General features: G+C 43.5%; 1 protein-coding gene across 4 annotated transcripts in view; it reads left to right on the forward strand.

The window, feature by feature from the left end:
• tns1a (tensin 1a) overlaps positions 1-21,682 on the forward strand; it is a 99,086-nt gene extending 77,404 nt beyond the window's left edge. For 2 of the 4 annotated variants that reach the window (XM_084347588.1, XM_084347590.1), the window contains exons 18-35: positions 2,840-4,516; positions 5,693-5,773; positions 6,204-6,367; positions 6,507-6,654; positions 11,044-11,118; positions 11,475-11,501; positions 11,796-11,877; positions 13,862-14,415; positions 14,509-14,595; positions 14,846-14,974; positions 15,125-15,220; positions 15,313-15,390; positions 15,600-15,671; positions 16,305-16,331; positions 16,642-16,810; positions 18,138-18,206; positions 18,300-18,329; positions 18,411-21,682. In XM_084347588.1, the coding sequence (XP_084203714.1) occupies positions 2,840-4,516; positions 5,693-5,773; positions 6,204-6,367; positions 6,507-6,654; positions 11,044-11,118; positions 11,475-11,501; positions 11,796-11,877; positions 13,862-14,415; positions 14,509-14,595; positions 14,846-14,974; positions 15,125-15,220; positions 15,313-15,390; positions 15,600-15,671; positions 16,305-16,331; positions 16,642-16,810; positions 18,138-18,206; positions 18,300-18,329; positions 18,411-18,540 (3,695 nt within the window). In that variant the 3' untranslated portion in view covers positions 18,541-21,682. The remainder of the gene's footprint in view (positions 1-2,839; positions 4,517-5,692; positions 5,774-6,203; positions 6,368-6,506; positions 6,655-11,043; positions 11,119-11,474; positions 11,502-11,795; positions 11,878-13,861; positions 14,416-14,508; positions 14,596-14,845; positions 14,975-15,124; positions 15,221-15,312; positions 15,391-15,599; positions 15,672-16,304; positions 16,332-16,641; positions 16,811-18,137; positions 18,207-18,299; positions 18,330-18,410) is intronic. The other 2 variants (XM_084347587.1, XM_084347589.1) reach the window with 2 other exon arrangements.
• Positions 21,683-22,221: the final 539 nt, after the last annotated feature.

The following is a 22,221-nucleotide window of genomic DNA, read 5'->3' on the forward strand; positions in this document are numbered from 1 at the left end:
TGAGTCAGCCACTCCTGTGACGTTTCTGTCTCAACTTTATCCTGTCGGCATACCTTGACAAAACTTCAGCGGGTTCAGTTTTTTCTGAAAATATAAAATTATCTTTTATCAGATTAGGATTTGGAAGATCAGCTCAAGTTTTTAGTGGTGGGTTTGTTCGGTTGGTGACTCAGTGGAGACTTTTCAGGCATCATCCCTAGCAACAGCACCAAATCAACAAATATTAAATAAATCAAAATGTTCCCTGTTACAATACCGCAGCAATGTCGCAGGCCTCTTACCCCAGAAAAACGTTGCTTTTCGCATTTTTTAGTCCGTCTGTTTCTTTCTTTCCTCTATGAGCCATGACATGCCAAATAACAGCGTTCGCTCCCCTGATTGAACCTCAGGATGGGGTTAACCAGCAGCTGGAAAAAGTGTTGCCCTGGCAAACTTGAGTCGTTTTTGTCAATGAAAGATCATCTTTTATGGACTGGAACAAGGGTATTCCCTATTCTCTGAAAGGTCAGGGCGAAAGAGAGAGAGCGTCAAAGACAGATGGAGCTCAGCTGGTGGAAAATTTAAAACCACAGTTCTGTGAAAAATTTTGAAATACTGTAGATTAACTAAAACTTAGGCCTTTAAGGATTTGTGCCATGTAGCGAGAGCTTTCTCTGCAAAAAGATTAAACTTTGCCTCGAACGACTTGCAGATAGTAATGGGAAGGGTTATCCTGAGTAAGGGGATCCCCTCTGATGACATCACCAGGCAAGGCGGCTACAGTCCCGGGCAGACAGATGGCGTGGGAGTTGTAGTTTATTTGTGACGACGCTGCTTCACATGCAGCTGGGAAGTAGTGGTGTCGGTGGTGGTGGAGTCCCTCCCCCGCTGCCGGGAACAGTCGAAGATCATCCCAGAGTGCCAGCTCACCCCTTTGGGCAGCTTCAGTGGTACGGCCCCGCCTCGCTCCAGCAGAGCACATGTTGGGTGATGAGGGGACATGAATCAGAGAGGACAGAGAGAGTGAAAGAAGCTCAGAGGCTGAAAGTTCAGTCACTGAGAGGCAACTGAAGGACTCTTGATGTATAGACTCAAATTTGGCTTTTTGATTTCAATATAACTGGCTGAAGATGAGGGAATATTCCATCCTTTCTTAATCGTTTTGGGAAGAATGACGTAAACATACAGGTAAGAAGGATGTTTGATGCCATTACATAGAAATATAATTATGATTTGACAGATTTTTTGTTTAAATTATATATAATAAAAGTTGTTCACAGTGATATAAAAAATTGAAAATCAAATATCCAGGATTTGAAGAAAGCTTTTTTTATTTTGTCTTCAAAATAATTATATTTTTGAAAATATAAATTACATCAAAATTTCTAACTCCTCCGAAATTAAACCAGACGCCAATCAAAATATAGCACTAAACCGCTCCTTTTACTTCCGTAACTTTAATCCCCTTGTCATCATTAAAAACAAACTGTGTTTACAACTTCCTCGCCTGCCCTCCCGTTCCTGCTGCTACTGTGCCTGTGAGTTGTTGTTGACATGGGTTTTGAAATAGCTGCGGTCCGAGTGATCCGCCATCTGTCCCCCGGGGGTCGCTCTATTTGGAACATCCCACATATGAGCCAGCCACAGTGGTCAAGTATATGTTGTGTATCCCTTTGCAAATGTAAATCGGATCCGGGAAGCCAGCATCGGTGTATTATTTTCTTCTTGTAAGCATACAGTAAGTGTTTCCACAGAATGAGCTGTTGCACGTGTGATTGTTGTGTTCCTTGGAAGTTTGGAGTAGTACCTTGGGCTATAATTGAAGCACACATTGTATCCCCCCACTGTGTGAATTACAGTACTGGACTTGACTTCTGTTTATGTGTCTTTTTCCCACATTTTTGAGGTATTTTTTCACCATCTTTGCACCTGAATTTCTTAAAAAGAACACATTCCTGAGCTGTACGTCCAAGGAATGTCAGATGAGTTTTTACACACTTCTAATACTATAAACAGATGGAGATTTTTCCTCTGTGATTTATGTTTTTGATTGCTATTGCCAGGAAGGAGCGGTATGTGTTCAAAAGTCTTGTGAACGTTTACAGACTGTTTTGAAAGTTTTCTTGTTTTGAAAGGTAAAGTTACTCATTATTCTTTAGTTTGAAGCACAACCAAGCCGAAAGAATTTGCTCCAGTTTTTTAAATATAGCCCATAAGCCACAAACTAAAAAACACAACCGAAAAACAGACCATATTTTGATAAGGACACATTCCTGTGAAAGAATCTTGTCAAAACTTTGATTGTGTAACATCAAGGCACTCGGTCTGACTTTGCCGGCATGATTCAGCAGCCAGAAATCAACTTGAGGTAGACGGCTTGTCCTCTCTCAGTCCAGCTCTGGGCTTTCAAACTGGCACTGCTGCTCTTCTCTTTGGCTCACACAGACCAGCTGTTTCCGTGTCTTGGACCGGACCCACCCTGGTTCACGTCAGACCATGTGGGCCTGCACTGACGCAACGTGACAGGAGCTTTAGCCATGCAAATTGGCTATTAATAGAGCTGGAAGGAGCTGTGTTGCTGGTGGCTGGGCTACAGGCTGCACCTCAGGGTAAAAAAAAACGGGTGCAGAGGGGGGTCAGTGTGCTGGTGGTGTGAGTGATCCTGTACCATGCAAATAGGATTTGATGATTGGAGCCAAGGAAACCAGTCTTTGTGGTTAGGGTTAGGTTGTTGTCTCATCCGCAGCACAAAAAAGACAAACAAGTGTCCTTTATTTCCCCTTGTTTTTTAATCTGTGTACAGTAGGAACTGCATAAAACGTGAGACTAATTTAAAAATGTCCCTTTGCACCTCTTTCAGATGTTGGTCACACCCAGGGTCCCCTTGATGGCAGTCTATATGCTCGAGTCCGCAAGAAAGACTCCCTGGAGGGAGTTGTCACCATCAATGGCCTCCCAGTCCATGAAAACCCCTTGACAAATGCCGAGAACCCGTTAAGACACCCCAACCACCCCCTCCAAACCACTGACCAGACCCTTCCTGTGACAGGCCACGCCTCCCTCCCTGCCGTTGACCACACCCTCTCCGTGAGCAGCGACTCTGGGAACTCGACTGCATCCATCAAGACTGATCGTACTGATGAGCACAGCCAGTCCTTGCAGAGCACCGTGAACCACAACAACCCAGCAGCGACCCACCCGCCGCTCAGCCCACAGGAGAAAAGAGAGCTCGACCAGCTTCTGAGCGGCCTCGAGGCACCAACCCGACAAGCCTACCTGTCCACGTCCACAAGTCCAGGAGGAGGTGTCCGACACCTGGTCCCAGCGCAAGTGCATGTCAACGGGGGCCACACAAGGCTAGTTGGCGCCCCTTCAACAGAGGAGCGTGAGACAGATATTCTCGACGACGAACTGCCCAATAGTCAAGAGGGCAACAGTGTGGACAGTTTGGGCACACTTTCATCCCTGGAGGGCCAGGCAACACCAGGTGACTACTACCAATCACAGACGCCCATCAGCAGGCAGAACGACGGGCCTTACCTTGAGAGAGGTGTTCTTGGAGACAAGTTGAGCGAGATGCCCGTGCATGGAGTACGAACCCCCACGGTGATGCAAGAGAGGTCTGTGGACTCTGCATCGCCACAGGGGGGATACAACAACTACCAGAACGGAGGAGGGATGTACCGTTCACAGTCTTTTGGGAATCCCCCAAACAGCAGCCCTGAGACCAACCCTAAACTGATGCCCAGGGCCCCAGAGAGGAGCACCAGTAGCCGGGAGGCTGTTCAAAGAGGCCTCAATAACTGGCACCAGTACAGCCTCCCAGATGATCCGTTCGGCCCTCCTCTTCAGTCAACCCATAGCTTGCCCCACTTTCCCACCTCAGCTTCCCAGCGGGACATCGAGCAGTCCATTGAGGCGCTCAACATGCTCATGCTCGACCTGGACCCGATCAACTCGCACATGTCCAAGTCCCACAGTGCACCTCCCGGGGAGAACAGCCTCAATTCATCCCAGGTGCCCTTCTCCCAGACCCTTGCAAGACCCTCATACCAAGCAGACTCTGCCATCCACGGTTACAATAACTCTGGGTCCGTCAACAACTCCCTTCATCAGCCCAATCGGCCGGCTGGGAGAGTCTCAGCACTGCCCAACCAGAGCCCTGTTATGGAGTCCCCGATGTATTCTCCCCAGAGGACCAACACTGGCTACCAACACCAAAACACCACCCCGACACACACTCCAGAGCCCTACCTCCACACACGCCAAGCAGCCCACCACTACCCCACCGACCCCTCCTCTAATTACAACCAGCAGGTGCCAGGGAAGCCTGTGAACTCGTACCAAGGCGGCGGGGTTTCCCACTCCCCGGATCTGCAGGGTTCATCTCCCTATCCAGGCTACAGTGCCTCTTCTTCTCCTCTGCCTGCTCTGACCCCACAGCCCAAGGATACATCTTCTTCATCTTTGCCTAGAGAACAAGATGCAGAGGAGGAGACGCTTAATTTGGAAGGACTGGTGGCTCACCGTATCGCCGGTAAGGCTTGGAGTTGACTGAAGTGACTGAAAGAATGAATGCAGGAAGGGTTGAGTGAATTTTCAGTTTTTCAGTCATATTTGTTTACCACATTTCATCGAACCTAATCAAATTTTATTCTCTCTGTATCCGTTTGTGGCCTACTATGTCTGAGTTGGTGCACAGATTAGATTAAGAATGAGGGGGAATGGCTGCTCTTTTATTTATGTGGCCTACATCCAACGTTTCATTTCTATTTGCCAGTGAAGTACACTTTAATTCTTGAACCGGAGATGAAATGAAGAAGTGCATTCAAAGTTTAGAATAGACATGGGTCAACAAACGAAAGTGCATATTTAAGACATAGTGTAGCTTTTGGGTAAATATTAGTTCATGTACATTATTGGACAACACCAGTTTGTTGCATCTTTTCAAGTCAAGACGAGCTTTATTGTCATTGTGACCATAAAAATTAAAGTACACAGACACAGACAAGTAAAACATATAAGTGAAACAGTTAAACTACAAAACCCACAAAGATGCACAGAGAATGCACAATGTTCATGGTCTGGACGGGCCTACGTTTCCATTTACTAGCCATTGAACTGGACTGTGTTCAGAGATAGTTTAGTAAAGTTTCAACCTCAGCTGGAAGCACCTTTAGTCTTAAACACCGGGCAGCACGTGAGCAGTGCAGCTTTCAGCAGTTTCTGTTACAGATTCATCATGGGGTGCCGCACCAGAGGAATGACCCGTAGTCGTAAAATTAGCTCTGCAGCTGAAATAAAGCAGAGCTGGTGAGAGTGGAGATGGGATGAGAGTAAGAATAGCCGAGCGTTCAGAGGCTCCGGCTTCCATGCATTGTCTGCATTCATGTTTACCTTTATGTGAAACCATGTGGCAGCTCTCAGGCGCCTCCCAGTGGAGCAAAGCTGTCAACTCCTCCTGTTTATGAACATTATATAATCATCAGCCCTACGGCAGATTCATTTCTTTTGATACATTTTCTCTTCACTTTCATTAGATCCATTTCTGTTCTGATTTTTCTTCTCCTTTTCTGTTTGATCCATCCCCCTGCTGTATGGACAACCCTTCCCGCCATTGCTTCCTCCTCTGTACTCCTCCTCTCACCTTCCTTCTCCACCTTTCTCCTCCTCCTCCTCCATCCACCACCCCGACCTCCCTCCCCGGGATCAGAGTACAACGCTCGTATTCGGGGCATCAGTGAAAGCATGTCACCGCAACAATCTGACCGCCACCGCTCCTATTCCTTCTCTGGTTTGTCCACTCTCCCTCGCTTTTTATTTTCTGACTTTGTTTCATTTATTCCTGCATTTATAGAAGCTTTTTTCTGCTTCCCAACCATGTTTCCAATTATTTCAAGATCACTTATAATTGCTTTTCTCATGGCTTTTTCAGTTTCTGCTGTGTTTCTCCTTTTCCACTGCTTTTTATACCCTTCATTTCACTTCTTTACAAACCTCTTTCACTCTCCCTCTTTCTGTCTGGCTCTCCTGAAGGTTATGTCAGGGTTCAGCTTTCAAAAGTTGAGAATAAACCTACACAAAAATGTTCCTTTGCAGATTAAAAGATTATTCATCTATCTTTGCCTATGTATGCTGTTTTTCCACTTTTGATTTTAGACGTATGAAAAACTATACCTAATGAGTTGACAGTTCCACACGGTGAATATTTTGGGCCGTTTCAGGGGTGCGCTCCAGAGGAATGACCCCAGAAGTGACGCAGGAGACGGGTCGGCGTCGGACCACCAGCGAGGGACAGTACCAGAGCAGCCACGAAAACACACCGATGGTGGATTCACCGGACTTCGCACACAATCTGGCCCTCAACCCGGGAGGAAGACCCAGAGAGGTCAGAATTCAGTTTGAATAGTGTGAAACCAGATTGAGCTTCAGCTGTGAGCCCCATGCTCCAAAACATAGTTTTTTGAGAAAATAATTTCCTTTGGGATTAATAAAATTCAATCTCATTTTATCTCCTTCTCTTTCAGGGTCCCATGCACAGCTACCGGGAGGCGTTCGAGGACGACGAGGCGGACAGCTTTGCCAACAGTCCCGCCTTCGGAGGAGGCGGTGGTGAGATTTCCCCCCAGACCCCCAGCTTCCCTGTGTCGCCACAGACTCCTTACTTCAACATGTGTAGGTTCACCCTGCCTGCAGACAGGGGGCGCTATCTAAACCTCCAAACACTGAATATTGACATGAATTACTCTCTTTTCTCTTTTACTTTCATTTTAGAAATGTATTCTTTATATCAGGGCTGTCCAAAGTGGGACCTGTGGGCCAAAGTCGGCCCGTCATGAGGTTCAACTTGAATGTTTTTAGTTAAAAATAATATTAATTGCAAACAGTTATACATTAAATCACATTTCATGCTGTTTTATTTGTTGTCAGGTTAAATATGTAGGCTCTCTAATTATCATTTATTTTTTATTTATTATTTGATGATCTTTTTGTTTAGTTTAGTTTTTTTAACTTAAGAGAACTCAGGATCCTGGTCCTATTTTGCTCCTTAACACTGAAATAAAATAAAACAAAATTAAATTGAAAAAAAAATTATATAGGTGACCCACTACTGAGTTTTGGGCCCCCCCACAGGAGAAAGTGTGTGCACCCCTGCTTTGTTTAATCCACAAATGACAGTAAAAAGTGAACAAGTCTCTTTTCTAATGGATAAAAAATATGATTTTATTGATCCTCAGCGGGAAATTCATGGGCAAAGACTTTATAATGAAAACAACAGCAAAAAAAATATTTTATTGATTTAATTAAATTGTACAATAGAAATAAAAAGATCAAACACAGCACAAAAAACATGTTCACGCCAAAAAAAGCGCTAAAAACTAAGCAAACTACTTTACATAAACACTCAAATATTAAGTCTGAAGTTTAAATAGAAATATTAAATAGTAAGAAAAACTATCAGTAGCAAATAAAATGGAGTCTCTCTGCACAGTCATGAGCCTCCCACACACGTACTTCTACATCTGCAGCCGCGTCACCTCCCCCGAAAATACTCGCCATTTTACTTGGTCCAAAGCTGTCTGTATTATCAGTGTGGTACACCAACGCCCCCGCTGTAGCATTATTGACCAGTGCAGGGTTAGCACCGCTGCTACTCTGCCTCCTTCCCACCACCTTCAGCGCCGCACAGTTCATCTTGGCTTCAGGACACTCGGGCTCGCCCTCCTGACCCCAGGCCTTGTAGCTCAGCGACTGCCTGTCCACCCACCGCCAGCCCCCGGGGAAGAAATGCAGACCGATCCAGACGTGCTCCGTGGTTTCATTTCTCGCCAGCTCCTTCCTGATCAGCATCATCTCCGTGTCGGACGCCACGCTGGCCAGGTCGTCGTGATGCTCCCTGCAGTACTCCAGCGCTTCCAACCAAGTCTTCTTCCTCCTCACCACGTGGGCGCTGTAGCAGAAGAAGCTGTTGATGTAGAACGGGTTTGCATCGTGCCATGTGTTGTAATAAAAAACGCCATAGTTCTCGTTTATTCTGTTGTCTGGCTGATGCCATGCCCAGAAAAATCTCGTCACCTCCCCGCCTCCTGACCACGTCCACTTTTCCCTGTCTGTGGAATTCCTGATCAATCCGATCCAGAAGTAGTCTAAGACGCTGTCGCTGACCCGCTGAAGTTTCCTCATGTCGCGTTCGTTACTGACAGGAGCCAGGTCTGTGTGATGCGTCCGGCAGTACTTCTGAGCCTCCTGCCATTTGTGTCTTTCCGAGATGAAAACGTACTTACAGCTGAAAGTTGCAAAGAAGCTCAGCAGGAAGAGGACGACGGTGAAGGTTCGATCCATCGCTGTCTTGTGTCAAAGGACGACGTGCAGCACACTAAAGGGGTTTTGATGCACATGCTGCAGTATGTGACCCTCTGTGTTTTGCATAGGTGGAGCTTCTCCTTTCTCTGGACCATTGTGTCTTCACCACAAGCCAATGAGTCGAAGGACAGAACATCATGTCTCAGTCAAAAAAACCCAACTAATCTATTCATTCAGCTTCTCCAGTGTGAGGATTTGCTGTTTTCCCCACTTTTTTATATGATAAAGTTAATAAATGACCATTTTCTGGCATCATATACGGTAGAATACACAATTAAGCGAGGAAAGAAACGTCAGATTAATGAATAATGAAAATTATCATAGCAGCTCTACCCAAGACTGAGTGACACAAACAAAGATGACCTATGAATTTCAAAAAAAGGGCTTTTCAGATTTCTACAGCTGTAGCATAGCCCTTTTGTCTGGGGAAGATGGCACTTTTCATCTCATCCGGGTCAAGTAAAGCCAACATTAACATCAAATTCATACAGCCTATGACAAAAAAAGGTAGAAACCACAGGAAGAGCGACAGAGAATGGAGAGAAAAGCAATGAAATACATAACAAATATTAACATATATGAACATAGTAGACAGAAATACATCAGCATTACTTTGTAAACTGTACACTGTTTGTAATTTACAGCTTTATATGCACCACTTTCCCCTTCAGAGTCAAGAGAAACATTTTACTTTCAATTATCACTAACTCTTTAATTAGTTTATGTACAGAGACCCAACATTTCCCCATGAGCTTGACGACAGTGGCGAGAGAAAACTGCCTTTTAACAGGCAGAAACCCCGAGCAGAACCGGACTCAGTGGTGGGCGACCATCTGCATCGACCGGTTAATAGTTTATAGTTTTATTGATGTTAGTCAGCCAAACTACTTTATTCATGGTCACATATGCAGCCAAACCAATCCCTCACTTTTGGGGGTCCTGGTCTTACGATATTTGTCTCAGAGACGCCACGCAAACAAATTTTAAAAATTTGCTTCAGGCAAAACAGACGAGGTGTTGCATGACTGGACGACAAACGAGAGCAGGTGTGTGCAAATCATGTTTCTGAATAACAATCGGGGGCAGTTTGTCATCTTGTCATGTTTGTTCCTGGAAGAGCAAATTAACACGGGAAATATGTAAAGAGGAGTGTTAAACACACAGAAACACACGTCCACGTCTGTTTTCTTGAATGTCGGTATCTAAATCAAATGTTTGCACTTGCTATCGGTGTACAGCGTAAGATATATATGAATGCAAAGTTGTAGCTGTTCTGTCCAGTGTTGCATGATGTCAGGTTTGCTGGTTTTCTTTTTTTTTGCATTTTGAAATGAAGGAAACGTGAAAGGAGAGCCTGCACACACACACACACACACACACACACCTGATTTAATATATTACACGTTCGACCGAACCCCCTTTTAGACATTTCTATTAGATTTCCAGCCACTGCCCGCCCTGTTTGACACTGTGTTGACTGTGAGGACTCCTGCAGTCACTCGTGAACACACAGCTGTTGCAGTAAGACTCTGCTCTGTGGCACAAACCTCCATATTTACCCCCTCTCACCACCCTCACCCCTCTCCACGCCACCTTAAGTGAGCACTGGGCCTGAATCCCCGTCACGCTGTTGATCTGGATTCATTTATAAGTCACGAGATAATGAAACTGAAGAGTTTGTTTCCAAACACTGGATGCCTTTTACTTGGAATTAAATCAACCAATGTCTCTACAGAAGATTTGATTATGGAGTAATGTCTCTTTTAAGCAGATAAGATGGCGTCTCATTTTGGAAAATAACTCCTCAGTTTTTCAGTGACGTTCCCGTGTCTCCTCCACCCCTCATGGCAACATTAACCCGACCCCCATATTCAACCTTAATCCTGTGTTTTTGATCCATCCCACCACAGTCTAACCTGGACCCAGCCACTGTGTTTGGGCAGCAGCATGCTTTAAATCTTCCGTACTTCGATGTCCATTGGCTCGTTATCAGCTACATCATTTAATATTGGGCCCAGTTCCATTTAAAAACTTTTTTTTTATGACAAATATTAACATTTTGGACTTAGAGGTGATACTGATACCTGACATTTACAAGTAATTCAGGTTTAAAGGTGCAATATGTGAAAATTTAGATTTAAAGCAATAAAAAAATAACTAAAATTATCAACATAATGTGAAGAAATAACCGTTTTGACGTCTCTGCACTGTGTTGAAGAGATATCTACTAAAGTTAGCATGCTAACCAGCTAGCCCCACTCCCCTGGTAGTCCGGCTAGCAAGCTAACGGTAGCTAAAGTAATGGATGTATGAACAGAATACAGTTAGCAGCAGTTAGCGGGTACTCCAGTGACCCCTATTTGTCTGAATTGAAGGTGGCCAATTCTTGCGTATTGCACCTTTAATGCAGGAAGAGAGTATGAAGCAGTGACTACTTTCACTTTGAGTAGTTTCTCTTTAATCAGGCACATTTTTCCTTCAAAATAAAAGACTGATTACACCCAAACATGTGATTCTACCATCCGATGCACTTTCATGTAGCATCGTACTGATGAAGTGAATTATCGTGTGTTTCCCGCATCACGTCGATCATTTTTACATCCTTGCATGGCTCTCTTACACTCTCATCTTGTCGTGGTTGTGCACGTTTTGTCGTAACATTCCTTTAAATCTCTCTTTATCTCTTTGTCTCTCCTGCAGCTCGCTCTCCTCCAGGTCTGGCCAAGACTCCTCTGTCGGCGCTGGGGCTGAAGCCTCATCAGCAGGGTGGATCAGGTCAGTTTGAACACGTCAGATACACGTTGTTTCAACTTTATTTAAACTGTTTGTAGGTGTGGAACTGAGACATTGTGTTTCAGGAGATGAAGTTTAATTAGATTATTTTAGAAGCTACATAAGAGGATCGAAAAGTAGGATAGTACATGTGTGCAGCGTCTCTGCATTATGTCAGACTGTAGCTCTGAGGCTGAGTGAGCAGGAAATGTCTCCAACACTGTGACTGTAAGTGTCTGCTGCCCTCTAGTGCTCAAAACCGGTCTTTGCTTTGCACTCAAGTTTGTCCTCCTTCTCTCCTCCTTCACACGTCCTCCTCCTCTTCTTCTTTCGCTTTCTGTCTCTTCTACTGCTGTCAGACTCTGACTCAAATGACGGAGAGCCAGGTAAGGGCATTTAAGTGTGGACACACTGTCTCCGTACCCGACACCTCCTCTTCGTCTTCTTTTTGTCCTTTAACATTTTTGTTTCACTGCAACCAAATGTTTTTTTCCTTTTCAGTTCTGCATCCCAGAATGTCTGTCGAGTAATTCTCTATTTCTGTCCAACTCCGACTTTGTTGTTTGGGTCCGTCGGGCGCCTCATAACTGCATCCCACACAAGGCGTTGTTTGTTTTGTGAACTCCAGACTGACTCAGCGTGTGTGTTTCTGTGTGTTTCTGATGCTTTGTGATCTGCAGATAATCGCGGTTTTGTCGACTCCAGAGCACAACAGTTCAACGCTCCTCTGTCCTCCAGCAGTCCCATCCACGGCACTGATGGGTGAGCAGCGAAAACACATAATTAACCAATGACTTAATCAATAGTGATTCGCTTTAGATCAAAGTGTGGCATCAGAATTCGCCTATTTTATTGATTGGTTGCTTTGCTGCTGTAAATACAGTCAAGGTGTTGACCCTTGACCCCTGTGAAGTCAGACAGGGTTATGACAGTCATATTGTTTATTGCTGTTATTTATTAGCTATGATGCTGCTAAGCTACTATACAAAACATGCCAACAACTTCTGCAAGCTTAAGTTACACATAAAAACTTCATCTGAATAATTTAAAGGTCCCATATTGTAGAAAGTGATATTTCCATGTCTTTTTTGATTATAAAATAAGTCAAGACGCTTTAAAAATACCGTGAAAGTATCGAAACTGTGCCTTTAAACAAGCTGTCAGGAAGTCTGTAACATTGTGATGTCACAACTATACAGTCGCCGCCCCCACCAGCACAACCAAGACTGCAAAAAACAAAACTGGCAGAGCTGATACTGCACGGAAACACAGTGGGTGGGGCCTGCTCAGGCCTGTGAGAGCTGACCAATCAGAGCAGACCTTAAAGAGACAGGGTCTTAAAGAAACAGTAGCGCATGAGAAAAATAATGTGTTTTTTGAACATTAAAGCGTATAAATATCTTGTAGTCGACAAAATAAATGTATGAACCTGAATATGAGCGTAATATGCAGTGGCGGATTTAAGAAATTTGGGGCCCAAGGCAAAGGCAGGCATGGGGCCCTCGGAGGTCAATTATACAGATACATACATTTTAACAGAATACACATGTATTATGTGTTTTACCTTTTGTCCCTCTCTTCCTGTCCCTTGTTCACGTTGTCTCTCTCCCTCATTCTGAAAACAAACACACACAAAACACAGTATAAGGCTCTTACCCAGTGGTGAAGTGTAAGTATATTTACTCAAGTGCTGACGTAGACATATTAAGATTTCATGCAACTTCAATATTGTCTGCTCCGCTGTATCTCAGAGGCAAATACTGCACTTTCTACTCCACATCATTTACGTTGCTGGTTACATATTTCAAACCCATCCTGCCCAGTGAAAACCATGTACCCTCAAAATGATGATTTAATGCTAATATTTGTGATGAACTGAAAGAGTCTTCCTTTGTGGGGTGACTTCTTAAGCCAAAACTCTTTAAAAAATCATGACAAGACTTCAGTGAAGTTAGTTTTAAGTTGGATATTCGACATTCGCAAGCCACTCCAACATTTCAAGTGCACCCGTATTGCAGACTTTACAGTAAACACACGGAGAAGACGGCTACAGCGTGTACCGACTTCCTGTTTTCAAAATAAAAATGTGGGATATTTAAAGCAGAGATGCTGTGTTTAAAGCTATTGAGAAGCTATTGAGCTAAGATGCTAATATTTGCATATAAAAATTAATATAAATTAATAAAAAATATTTCGAGGTTCAAAATGTAAAAACAAGAGGTGTATCTCATGCAGCCAGTGTAGTTTCATGATCCCAACATGATTTTGAGTCAATTGATCACATGACCTGGAAGCTATTGAGCTAACATGCTAATATTTGCATATAAAAATTAATATAAATTAATAAAAAATATTTCAAGGTTCAACATTTTAGCGAGAGGATTTTAATCAAAAACATAATTAATGTGCGCAAATAAGTAATAACTGTATTAACCATAAGCGTATGAGGGTTTTTATGGGACCCTCAGGAACTTGGGGCCCTCGGCAACCGCCTAGTTTTGCCTAATGGTAAGTCCACCCCTGGTAATATGGGACCTTTAATACTAAAATATTCTACTTTAGAGTCACAAAAAGGTTTTGTGATTGTAATTTACACTAAGAGATAAATCTAGGCGATGTTTCCTTAAATACTGCATAATGTCTCTAAAGTGTTAAAGCCAACATAACAACATTTTCTTCATACTTTGCAACAGATTCAGCGTATAAACATTTATCCTGTCTCACATGTGTTATTTTTTCCTTGTAGACGGAGGATTGGTTCTTCAGATGTCGCCCCGCACAGCCCCACCCCCTCCTACCCCCACAGACCCGCCTCCCCCGAGGGCTCCCAGGTCAACATCATGGGCGTCCACACCGTCCCCGGCAGCCCCAACACCCTCCACCGCACAGTGGCCACCAACACGCCTCCCAGCCCCGCCCTCCAGCGACGCCTGGGTCAAGCCAGCCCCTCGCTGGGCAGACACCCGTCTCCAGCCGGCGTCCCCTCCAGCCCTCTGATTGGCCGAAACCCTAAAATGGCAGCCGCCGGCGTGCCCCCCAGCCCTCTGATGGGGCGCCGCACCACGGCGAGCGGCCACAGCACACCCGATGAGCTGGGGGCTGCTTCTCGTCAGGGGAGCGTCCTACCCTCCACGCCCGCCTTCCCCGTCTCCCCGCAGCTGCCGGAGAAGAGGCACATGTCGAGCGGCGACGCGGAGAGGACGGACAACAAGAACCTGACGCCCACGCCGGCCAGCGGTGGCAGCACGCCAAGCCTGTCTGGCACGCACACGCTCCCAGACGTCTCAAAGTCCATATATGGTGAGGCGGCTGAGACATGAGAGGATGTTTTAGCTCGCAGAAGGTTTGTGTCCTCTGCTGTAATCGTTTTTCTTGTCTCCTCGGTACAAACAGATGGTTATCCAGACATTAAGATGAATGTTAAGTTCGTCCAGGACACCTCCAAGTACTGGTACAAGCCAGACATCTCCAGAGAGCAAGGTGAGACTCAGATGTGTGAAATCAGCCCGCTGCACTGAGTTTATTACGTTCAAAATAAAAGAGAGTGAAATGAGAATGACAGCAAACCTCTGCTTGATTGTGTATTCTCCTTTCTTCTTCTTCGTTTGTCCTCTCGTACATTTTATTTAATTAACGACCCTCATGTTCCACATCTGTTCCTTTCCAATCTCCTCCTCCTCCTCCTTCTTCTTTTTCTCCCCATTGTTCGCCTCCTTTCTCCTTCTTTCAGCCATCAATCTCCTGAAGGACAGGGAGCCCGGGGCGTTCATTATAAGGGACAGCCACTCCTTCCGCGGAGCTTACGGCCTGGCCATGAAGGTGGCCTGCCCGCCGCCGACCGTCCAACAGACCAAGAAAGGTAAAGAAACAAACTCTGGCAGCGTAAAATGTTTATTTTGTTTTAGGATTTTCTGACTTTTGAAGTAAGAACTGACCCTGAAAACTGAAAATACAGATGATAAACTAGTGATCTTGAGATAATAGCATGTGATATGAATGTTTTCTGTAGTTGGCGACCTGACTAACGAGCTGGTGAGACACTTCCTGATCGAGACCAGCGCCAAAGGCGTCCGTCTGAAGGGTTGCCCCAACGAACCTTACTTTGGTGAGTGTATACCTCCGTTCTTCTCGTCGATCAGCTTCGTCTGTCACATCAAAGTGATCCAGTTTAACAGAGAGTTAACTTTCTGTTCGCAGGTTGTCTCTCTGCTCTGGTTTACCAACACTCCATGACCCCGCTGGCTCTGCCCTGTAAGCTGATGATCCCCGCCAAAGGTCAGATCACCATCATTCATTTATGACTTTAAACTGCAAAAACTCAAAATCTTACCAGGAATATTTGTCTAATTTGTCTTTCCAGACTTGATATCTTGTATTTGCATTTGAAGCAAACTATTAATAGATGAATGTTAATGGTTTTAATTGAGATTGAAACAAAAATAAAACTCTTGTCTGATATAAATGTTTTGTTTTTTCACTCACAGACCCGAATGAAGAAGCACTGGAACTCGCCACACCTACCGATCCAGTTGTCGAGCTTCTGAAGCAGGGAGCAGGTAAGCAACAGGAGCTTAAAATGAAGATTAATAGATGGTTTTCACAGTGTTGCAGCCTATTAAACTACAGTCTGATACGTTTGGCAAACTAAGGCGAGGACCCAAAATGCAGTCACAGCGGAGGCAGGAAGACAGAAGATACAGCGAGCTTTAATGACAGCTGTTCTCCACCACCAAGATCCAAAAACCTAAATGCATCAAATAAAAATGCAGGCAAATGATTATCCAGAAGTACTACAGGAGGCAGGAGACAGACGAGTTAATGAAGATGAAGAAGAAAACACAGGCTTAAAAACAGAAGGAGAGACAGAAAACAGACAAAGAAAGGAAGTGGGAAGTGAAACACGACACATGAGGATTTATTTACCAAAATAAAACAGGAATCACAACTCTCTCTCATCAAGATGAGCGACAAAATAAGGGAAAGCTCTGTTTGTAAATGAGAAAAAGCATATTAAATTAGTCAGGCAGAAGCCAGAGTACTGATTACTACTAACTTAACAGTTTAAGAGTATGAAGTTGACAATGAAAACAATAAAACATCTGTGAAAAACAGAGTCCTAAACACATTTTTTTAAGGTTTCAACTTAAAATCCTTCATTAATCGGTTGTTTGCTCACCTTTACCTTACAGTTCAGAAGGTTCCTGAGGAGGCCCATGGTAAATACTGTTTGCACTTTGACTGAATGTGAATGCTGTGATGCTCTAAACGAGATGTTCCTCCGTGTTTGTTTGCATCTGAAAGCACCTTTTAAAAGAAACCTCACAGAGAAACATATGCATGCACGACATATTCGCGATCCGCAGTCGATCTGAAAGTTACCAACTGTGCCGAGCATGAGAATCTTACTCACTGCGATCTTCCACTGCAACCCTCCATCACCTCACATTAAGCTGCATGCACGCTGATTCCCTCCCTGCGTCTGCTTTTGTTCAACAATCGCTCTGTTTTTTTGTTTTTCCCCTCTAGCGTGCAACGTCCTCTACATCAACTCCGTGGACATGGAGTCCCTCACGGGGCCTCAGGCCATCGCCAAGGCCATCACTCAGACGCTGGCCACCAACCCCCTCCCCGACGCCACCACCGTCCACTTCAAGGTGTCGACGCAGGGCATCACGCTCACCGACAGCCAGAGGAAGTGAGTCGGAACGAGGACAAAACAGCTTTCCTTGAGTTATTTGTCACGTTTTCTCCCATATTTTACATCCAAAGACTAAAACAAGCAGAGTTTAGAGAGATTAGACGAAAGATTAGACTGAAAAATGAATCAACCTTGTGTCACAATTATAAAATGTGAAGATAAAAGCCTAAAATGCAAAAAAATGTGTAAATCTATTGAGGAAATTCACACAGGTAGCTCATGTTGTGTTAGTTTCCAAACCTGCGACCCCTGTCCTTCAGATTAGCTTTCTGGGGAAACGTAACACAAAACCCACTTCAGTGTTACTTGGGCGACACCGAGTGGTGATCCTGAAGAAGACACTACGGCACAGACTTCAACCGACAGTAGAGATGGGCTGATGATGCTGAAGCTTGTTTCACTCGGTCTCGAAGTGGCTGCTTTAAGTTTTATAAGCCACCAGATGTCACTGTGTTTGCTTCAGATCTTTGTCAGCACAAATAGGAAGAAAGCCTGAGAGCTAACACACTAGCTATCACTAACACAAAGCTACATACTGCTCACTGAAGGTGTCTCAATAAAATCACCATCCTTTTAACTGAAAAGATGCAGAATCCAGATTTCAGGATGAAGAAGTTAGTTCAGAGAAGTTAACAACTGTGAAATAATAAATGTTTATTGAGTGAAGAAACTAAGATTCATATTTTATCAAGATGCACAAAACAAGCTGACATCGGGTTTGCAACAAACTTGTACATTTATCTGTAACCCAGTGGAAAAACAGGCTCAATAGGTATCACACCAAAATAGAAAACCTTGAAGTCAACATAGTGCAAACGATGAATGAAACCACTGAAAAATCTGACAAAGTGACACATACAGCTTGAATTGAATAGCCTGCTTTAATTGGTAATTCGGAGATGATCAGTTTCCCGACTTTAAAATAAGATGAAGTCGGCTTTTAAAATGCAGTGTGTGAATCAACCTGTTGTGTGTATCAAAACACAACAGCAGGCAGGTAGAAAAAAAAAAAAGTGAGCTTTAATAAAGTAAGATGTAATCCAAAGGACTGGCGAGGAACAAAAGCAGAAGTACAAAAAGTACAAAACGAAACACAGGTAGACGCAGAAAAAAAGTCGGGAAAAAGACAAAGACAGGAAGTGGGAGGTAAAACATGACACACAAGGATAAAATCTACAAATTAAAACAGGAAATGGCGAAACAAAAACCCCAAACCACGACATGACCCCACAAATTCAACACATGGTGGCTTTAATAGAAGCAGAGTGGCTCTAACAACCTCCTACACTGAAAACCTTCGATAACTTTGTTTCTTTTCCTGCAGGCTTTTCTTCAGGCGACACTATCCCATCAACACGGTAACCTACTGTGACACTGATCCCCAGGACAGAAAGTGAGAAACCCTCTTTTAGTCCCCATGTCAGTAACTGAAAACTACTTTCTGATTGTTTAACCTTCAAAACAACCTTGTGTTTTCTTTCCGTAGATGGGGCAAAGAAGGCGGAGGCTCAGTAAAGTAAGTTTGAATAAGTTATTGTGTAGTTGTCGTTCGATTGAAAGCAAACACATGTTAACCGATCTTCCTCTCTCCCGTCAGGCTTTTCGGATTCGTCGCGAGGAAACAAGGAAGCACAACAGACAATGTCAGCCACCTGTTTGCCGAGCTGGACCCGGATCAGCCCGCCTCCGCCATCGCCAGCTTCGTCTCCAAAATGATGAAGCGGTGAAACTCCCCCGACGTCCGAATGGCAGCGGCCGTTTTGAAAATCTCGCGTCTTTTTTCGCCAGGACTCGACGATGTCCTTCTTTTTGCGTTTCCTGTCGGTTTGTCTCTGTTTCCCTTCTCTCTTTTTTTCCTCTCTGCCTTGCTGGTTTGTCTTTTTTGGAGAGGGAGGAGTCTCTATTTGAAGGATGTTAGTTCGGATCCAGAGTGGAGCTAGAGGATGTGCGGTGTGGAGCTGTGAACGTGACAAACATGGAGGCCGTCGAAGGGAGAAAATTTTACTCGCAGGGTCGCCTGTGCTAGAAGAGAAATGCTAGCTAAAGACTAAAGGAACAATGCTAAGTTCAGTCGGGGAACACGTAAGGACTCGTACGTTTCAGGGTTTTCTGTTGTCGTTTTTGTTGATTGATTTACCAAAGGTAGTTGCAACACAAGTGCAAGAATGATGTAGCTATTAAGCCATTATTATTTCCTCTTTTCAAAAGATGAAGTGTCGGACAAAAAAGAAAAAAGAAAAAAAAACAAAAAGAAAAGAAATACGGTTTCTTCTTGAACTCGTCTTCAGGAAAAAAGTTGGCCTTTGACGGCTTTTAGCAAAACAGTGTCTGAAGACCTTATGCATGTTAGCTTGATCTTTAAGCTTGGTTCTTCTACCTTCCACAAAAAAAAAAAAAAGTCATTGTGAAATCCTTAGAGTGGTCATTTCCGGGTCTGTTGTGTGTTGGAAAGGGCTCTGCAGTGAAAACACGACTGATCTAAACTGCGCATGGCAGACCAGACTCCGAAAAAAAAAAACAACAACAAAAGAGAAAGAGAAAAGAAAACGCCACGCTAAGGTCACCGCACTTTGTGTCAGTGCAGCCACACTTTGCATCACCTCCGAGTCCAAGCCTGATCTCTCTCTCTCTTTTTCAAAAACTTGTTGGATTTACTTTGCAAGCTCCTGACAGCATGGCCGACAGAGAGAGGAAGACTGTTCGTCCACAAGATGGCGCCACTCACTCAGGCTTGGACCCCTTTTCCCTTCCCTGACTTGCCCATCACCAACTGCTTGCAGTAGTGGATCTGTTGATAGACGCTGCCACTGAAACACACTGGAAATCACCAGGGACTGGCCCAATGACCTGGACCTATGCACTGTTCTTTATGCATGTTGTTGTCCACGAAAAATGCACCCACCCCTCCCTTCATAGCTACATTCAACATCACTGAAAACATTCTATGCTTCGTGCTAAAAACGACTTAAAAACCTTTAGACAAGCACACCGAGGTCGTGCGACTTGTCAAAGACTGCATGAAATAGACAACATTTTTTGTACTCTTCCTCACAGAGTCCTGAAAAAGAAGTAGACAACCCATTGTTGAAGTAGTCACATGATGGTGAGATGCTATATTTTTACTTTTTTCTTTATTTTGGTCCATTTGAGCCAGGGTTACCTTTCACTGTATCCAAGACAGTCCGGTCTATGTTCTTTTTTTTTGTTTGTTTCGATTTTTTGTTTTGTTTTGTTCCACAGTGTCGTCAAAATTTACAGTTTAGGGCAAATAAGAAAAATGATTTTAAAAAAAAAAACAACAACACAAGGAGTTTCCACACTGTGCGCAAATGCCTGCTTGTTGAACACACGCTCAACCATTCACAATAAGCTAAGGAAAATTGATATTGATATAAATGTACATAGATATACTACTTTGAAAGGTGACATAGCGAAAAAGTATTTATTTTTGTTGCTTTGGTCCCTCATGATTACTCATATATACATATATTGTACAGTCTAGATAAAAGAAGATTACCTAATGGGGTTGAGAAAAAAAATATATACTTATTTTGGCTAATGATTTCAAAGTCTGACGATTTTGAAATGTGTTTGAATATATGGTGTACATTACTTTGTACATGTATATGTTTGTTTTTGGCTCGTCATGTTTCTTCATTTGTTTTTCTTTTTTTTGTTTGTTTTTTGCGTTCTCTCAGAACGAGGTAGGGCATGAATGAGATTAGAAGTCTGAATTTGCATGGACAGAAGCATTCGAGCGCGTTTTTTCCTGCCGCCCGAAAACGCAGCTCACAGGAGCGAATGCGTCGTAGCCGGTAGATTTTAAAAAGGTAAAAGACGTGCCGATTTTAGAAAAAAAAACAAAGGGAAGCACGGTAAAGCTCAGCAGCCAAACCTCAGATGCAATATGAAAACAGCTGTATGCACCTCATGACAGTCACGATTTATAATTTTGCCAAAGATTCAAACACTTTACACATCTATGCTGACTGGCTGCATGTCGCTTATTCTTTATGTTCGACCGCTACTTCCATCTTTTGTGTTCCACATTTCACATTAGCAGCAGATTTTAAGAGCCAGGACACACAAAGACGTTTGTGTTGCAGGTCCTTGGATTTTACAAGCGAGACGGAAAAGCATGGAGTTTTTAAAAAAAAATTAAGTTTCCAAAAATGTGTCCACCTCCATCAAGAAACAGAGCAAAATGCCCCAACTGGAAGTGTGTAAACAAAGCACTTATATTCACAATACCGACATAAATTCCATGTGGGCGTCAGCGCTGGAGGTAAACAAAGTGAGACGTGTCTCACCGTGATGCGAAAAAGCTCGACAGCTGCAGCTCTGTCAGACTGCCAAAGGTGTCTTTTTTCTCTGGCCCTCTCGAAAAGTCAGCTAATGATTTATTTATTCTTATTTATTCTGTTTTTTGTTTGTTTCTTTTTTTTCCTGACATGTTTTTAAAAAGAAAAATCCCGTTTCATCGTCGCATTATCGCAGTTTTTACGGTCGGTGTTGACGGATGGAGGAATGTACGGTGGCGTTCTTGCTGAAAGCGAAGAGGTACGGTGCGATTTAATTGACTGAAAGAGCTGAAGAAACTAAAATAAATCCTCTAAATTAAAAATTGCATCGTACCTGTTGGCTTTGAGTGGAGAGTCACCTTGTTTCAGCGAAAAAGAAGTGATTTCTGTGACCCGTATGTACAGATGGGACTTGTTGTATGAATGTGCTACTATGGATGTACAAAAGGGTCTCAAATTTTGTTTGCGCTTATCATTTACATTATATTGTCATGGCTTACCTGTTCCTAAGGAGAAAAAAAAACATTAAAGCAATACAAATCAGTTACATTAAAGCAATGTGGGTGTTCATTTGGCTTTTTTGTGTCTCGATAAATTGTTTCAGAGCAAACTTGTGCTTATTTTTGGACTGCGTTTGCATCTTTTCCTTCATCTACATTTAGTTTTCCATTGATTTTGGCATCCAAGGCCATGGAGGCCACCATGTCGAGTCCCTTTTTATCCTTACGTAACGTTAGCATTGAAACACTTCCTGGCCAACATGACTGTTTGATAGTGTTACGCGCTACAATAGGAAAGACGTACATTCATTCTGAAATATCAACACACAAATTGGACACATTTCTTTAAGCCTAGAAGTGAAACGCACTGGATGTAATCAAATGGTAATGTTGGCCAGGAAGCTTGAATGCTAACAGTAGCTAATATACTATATAATAATATGCTACTATATATCATTTTTAACATATGCTCAAAAAATGTATGGTATGTTCCCTATCTAATGCACAGAATTTATGCTAGCTAGCTAACCTACTGACATCAAGTTAGCATAAAATTGTGAGACAATAACCATTAATATTATTATATATCATTTGTATAACACACACA

Source organism: Pagrus pagrus (genome assembly GCF_965226575.1).
Source record: "Pagrus pagrus genome assembly, chromosome: 24".
NCBI classification, from domain to species: Eukaryota; Metazoa; Chordata; class Actinopteri; order Spariformes; family Sparidae; genus Pagrus; species Pagrus pagrus.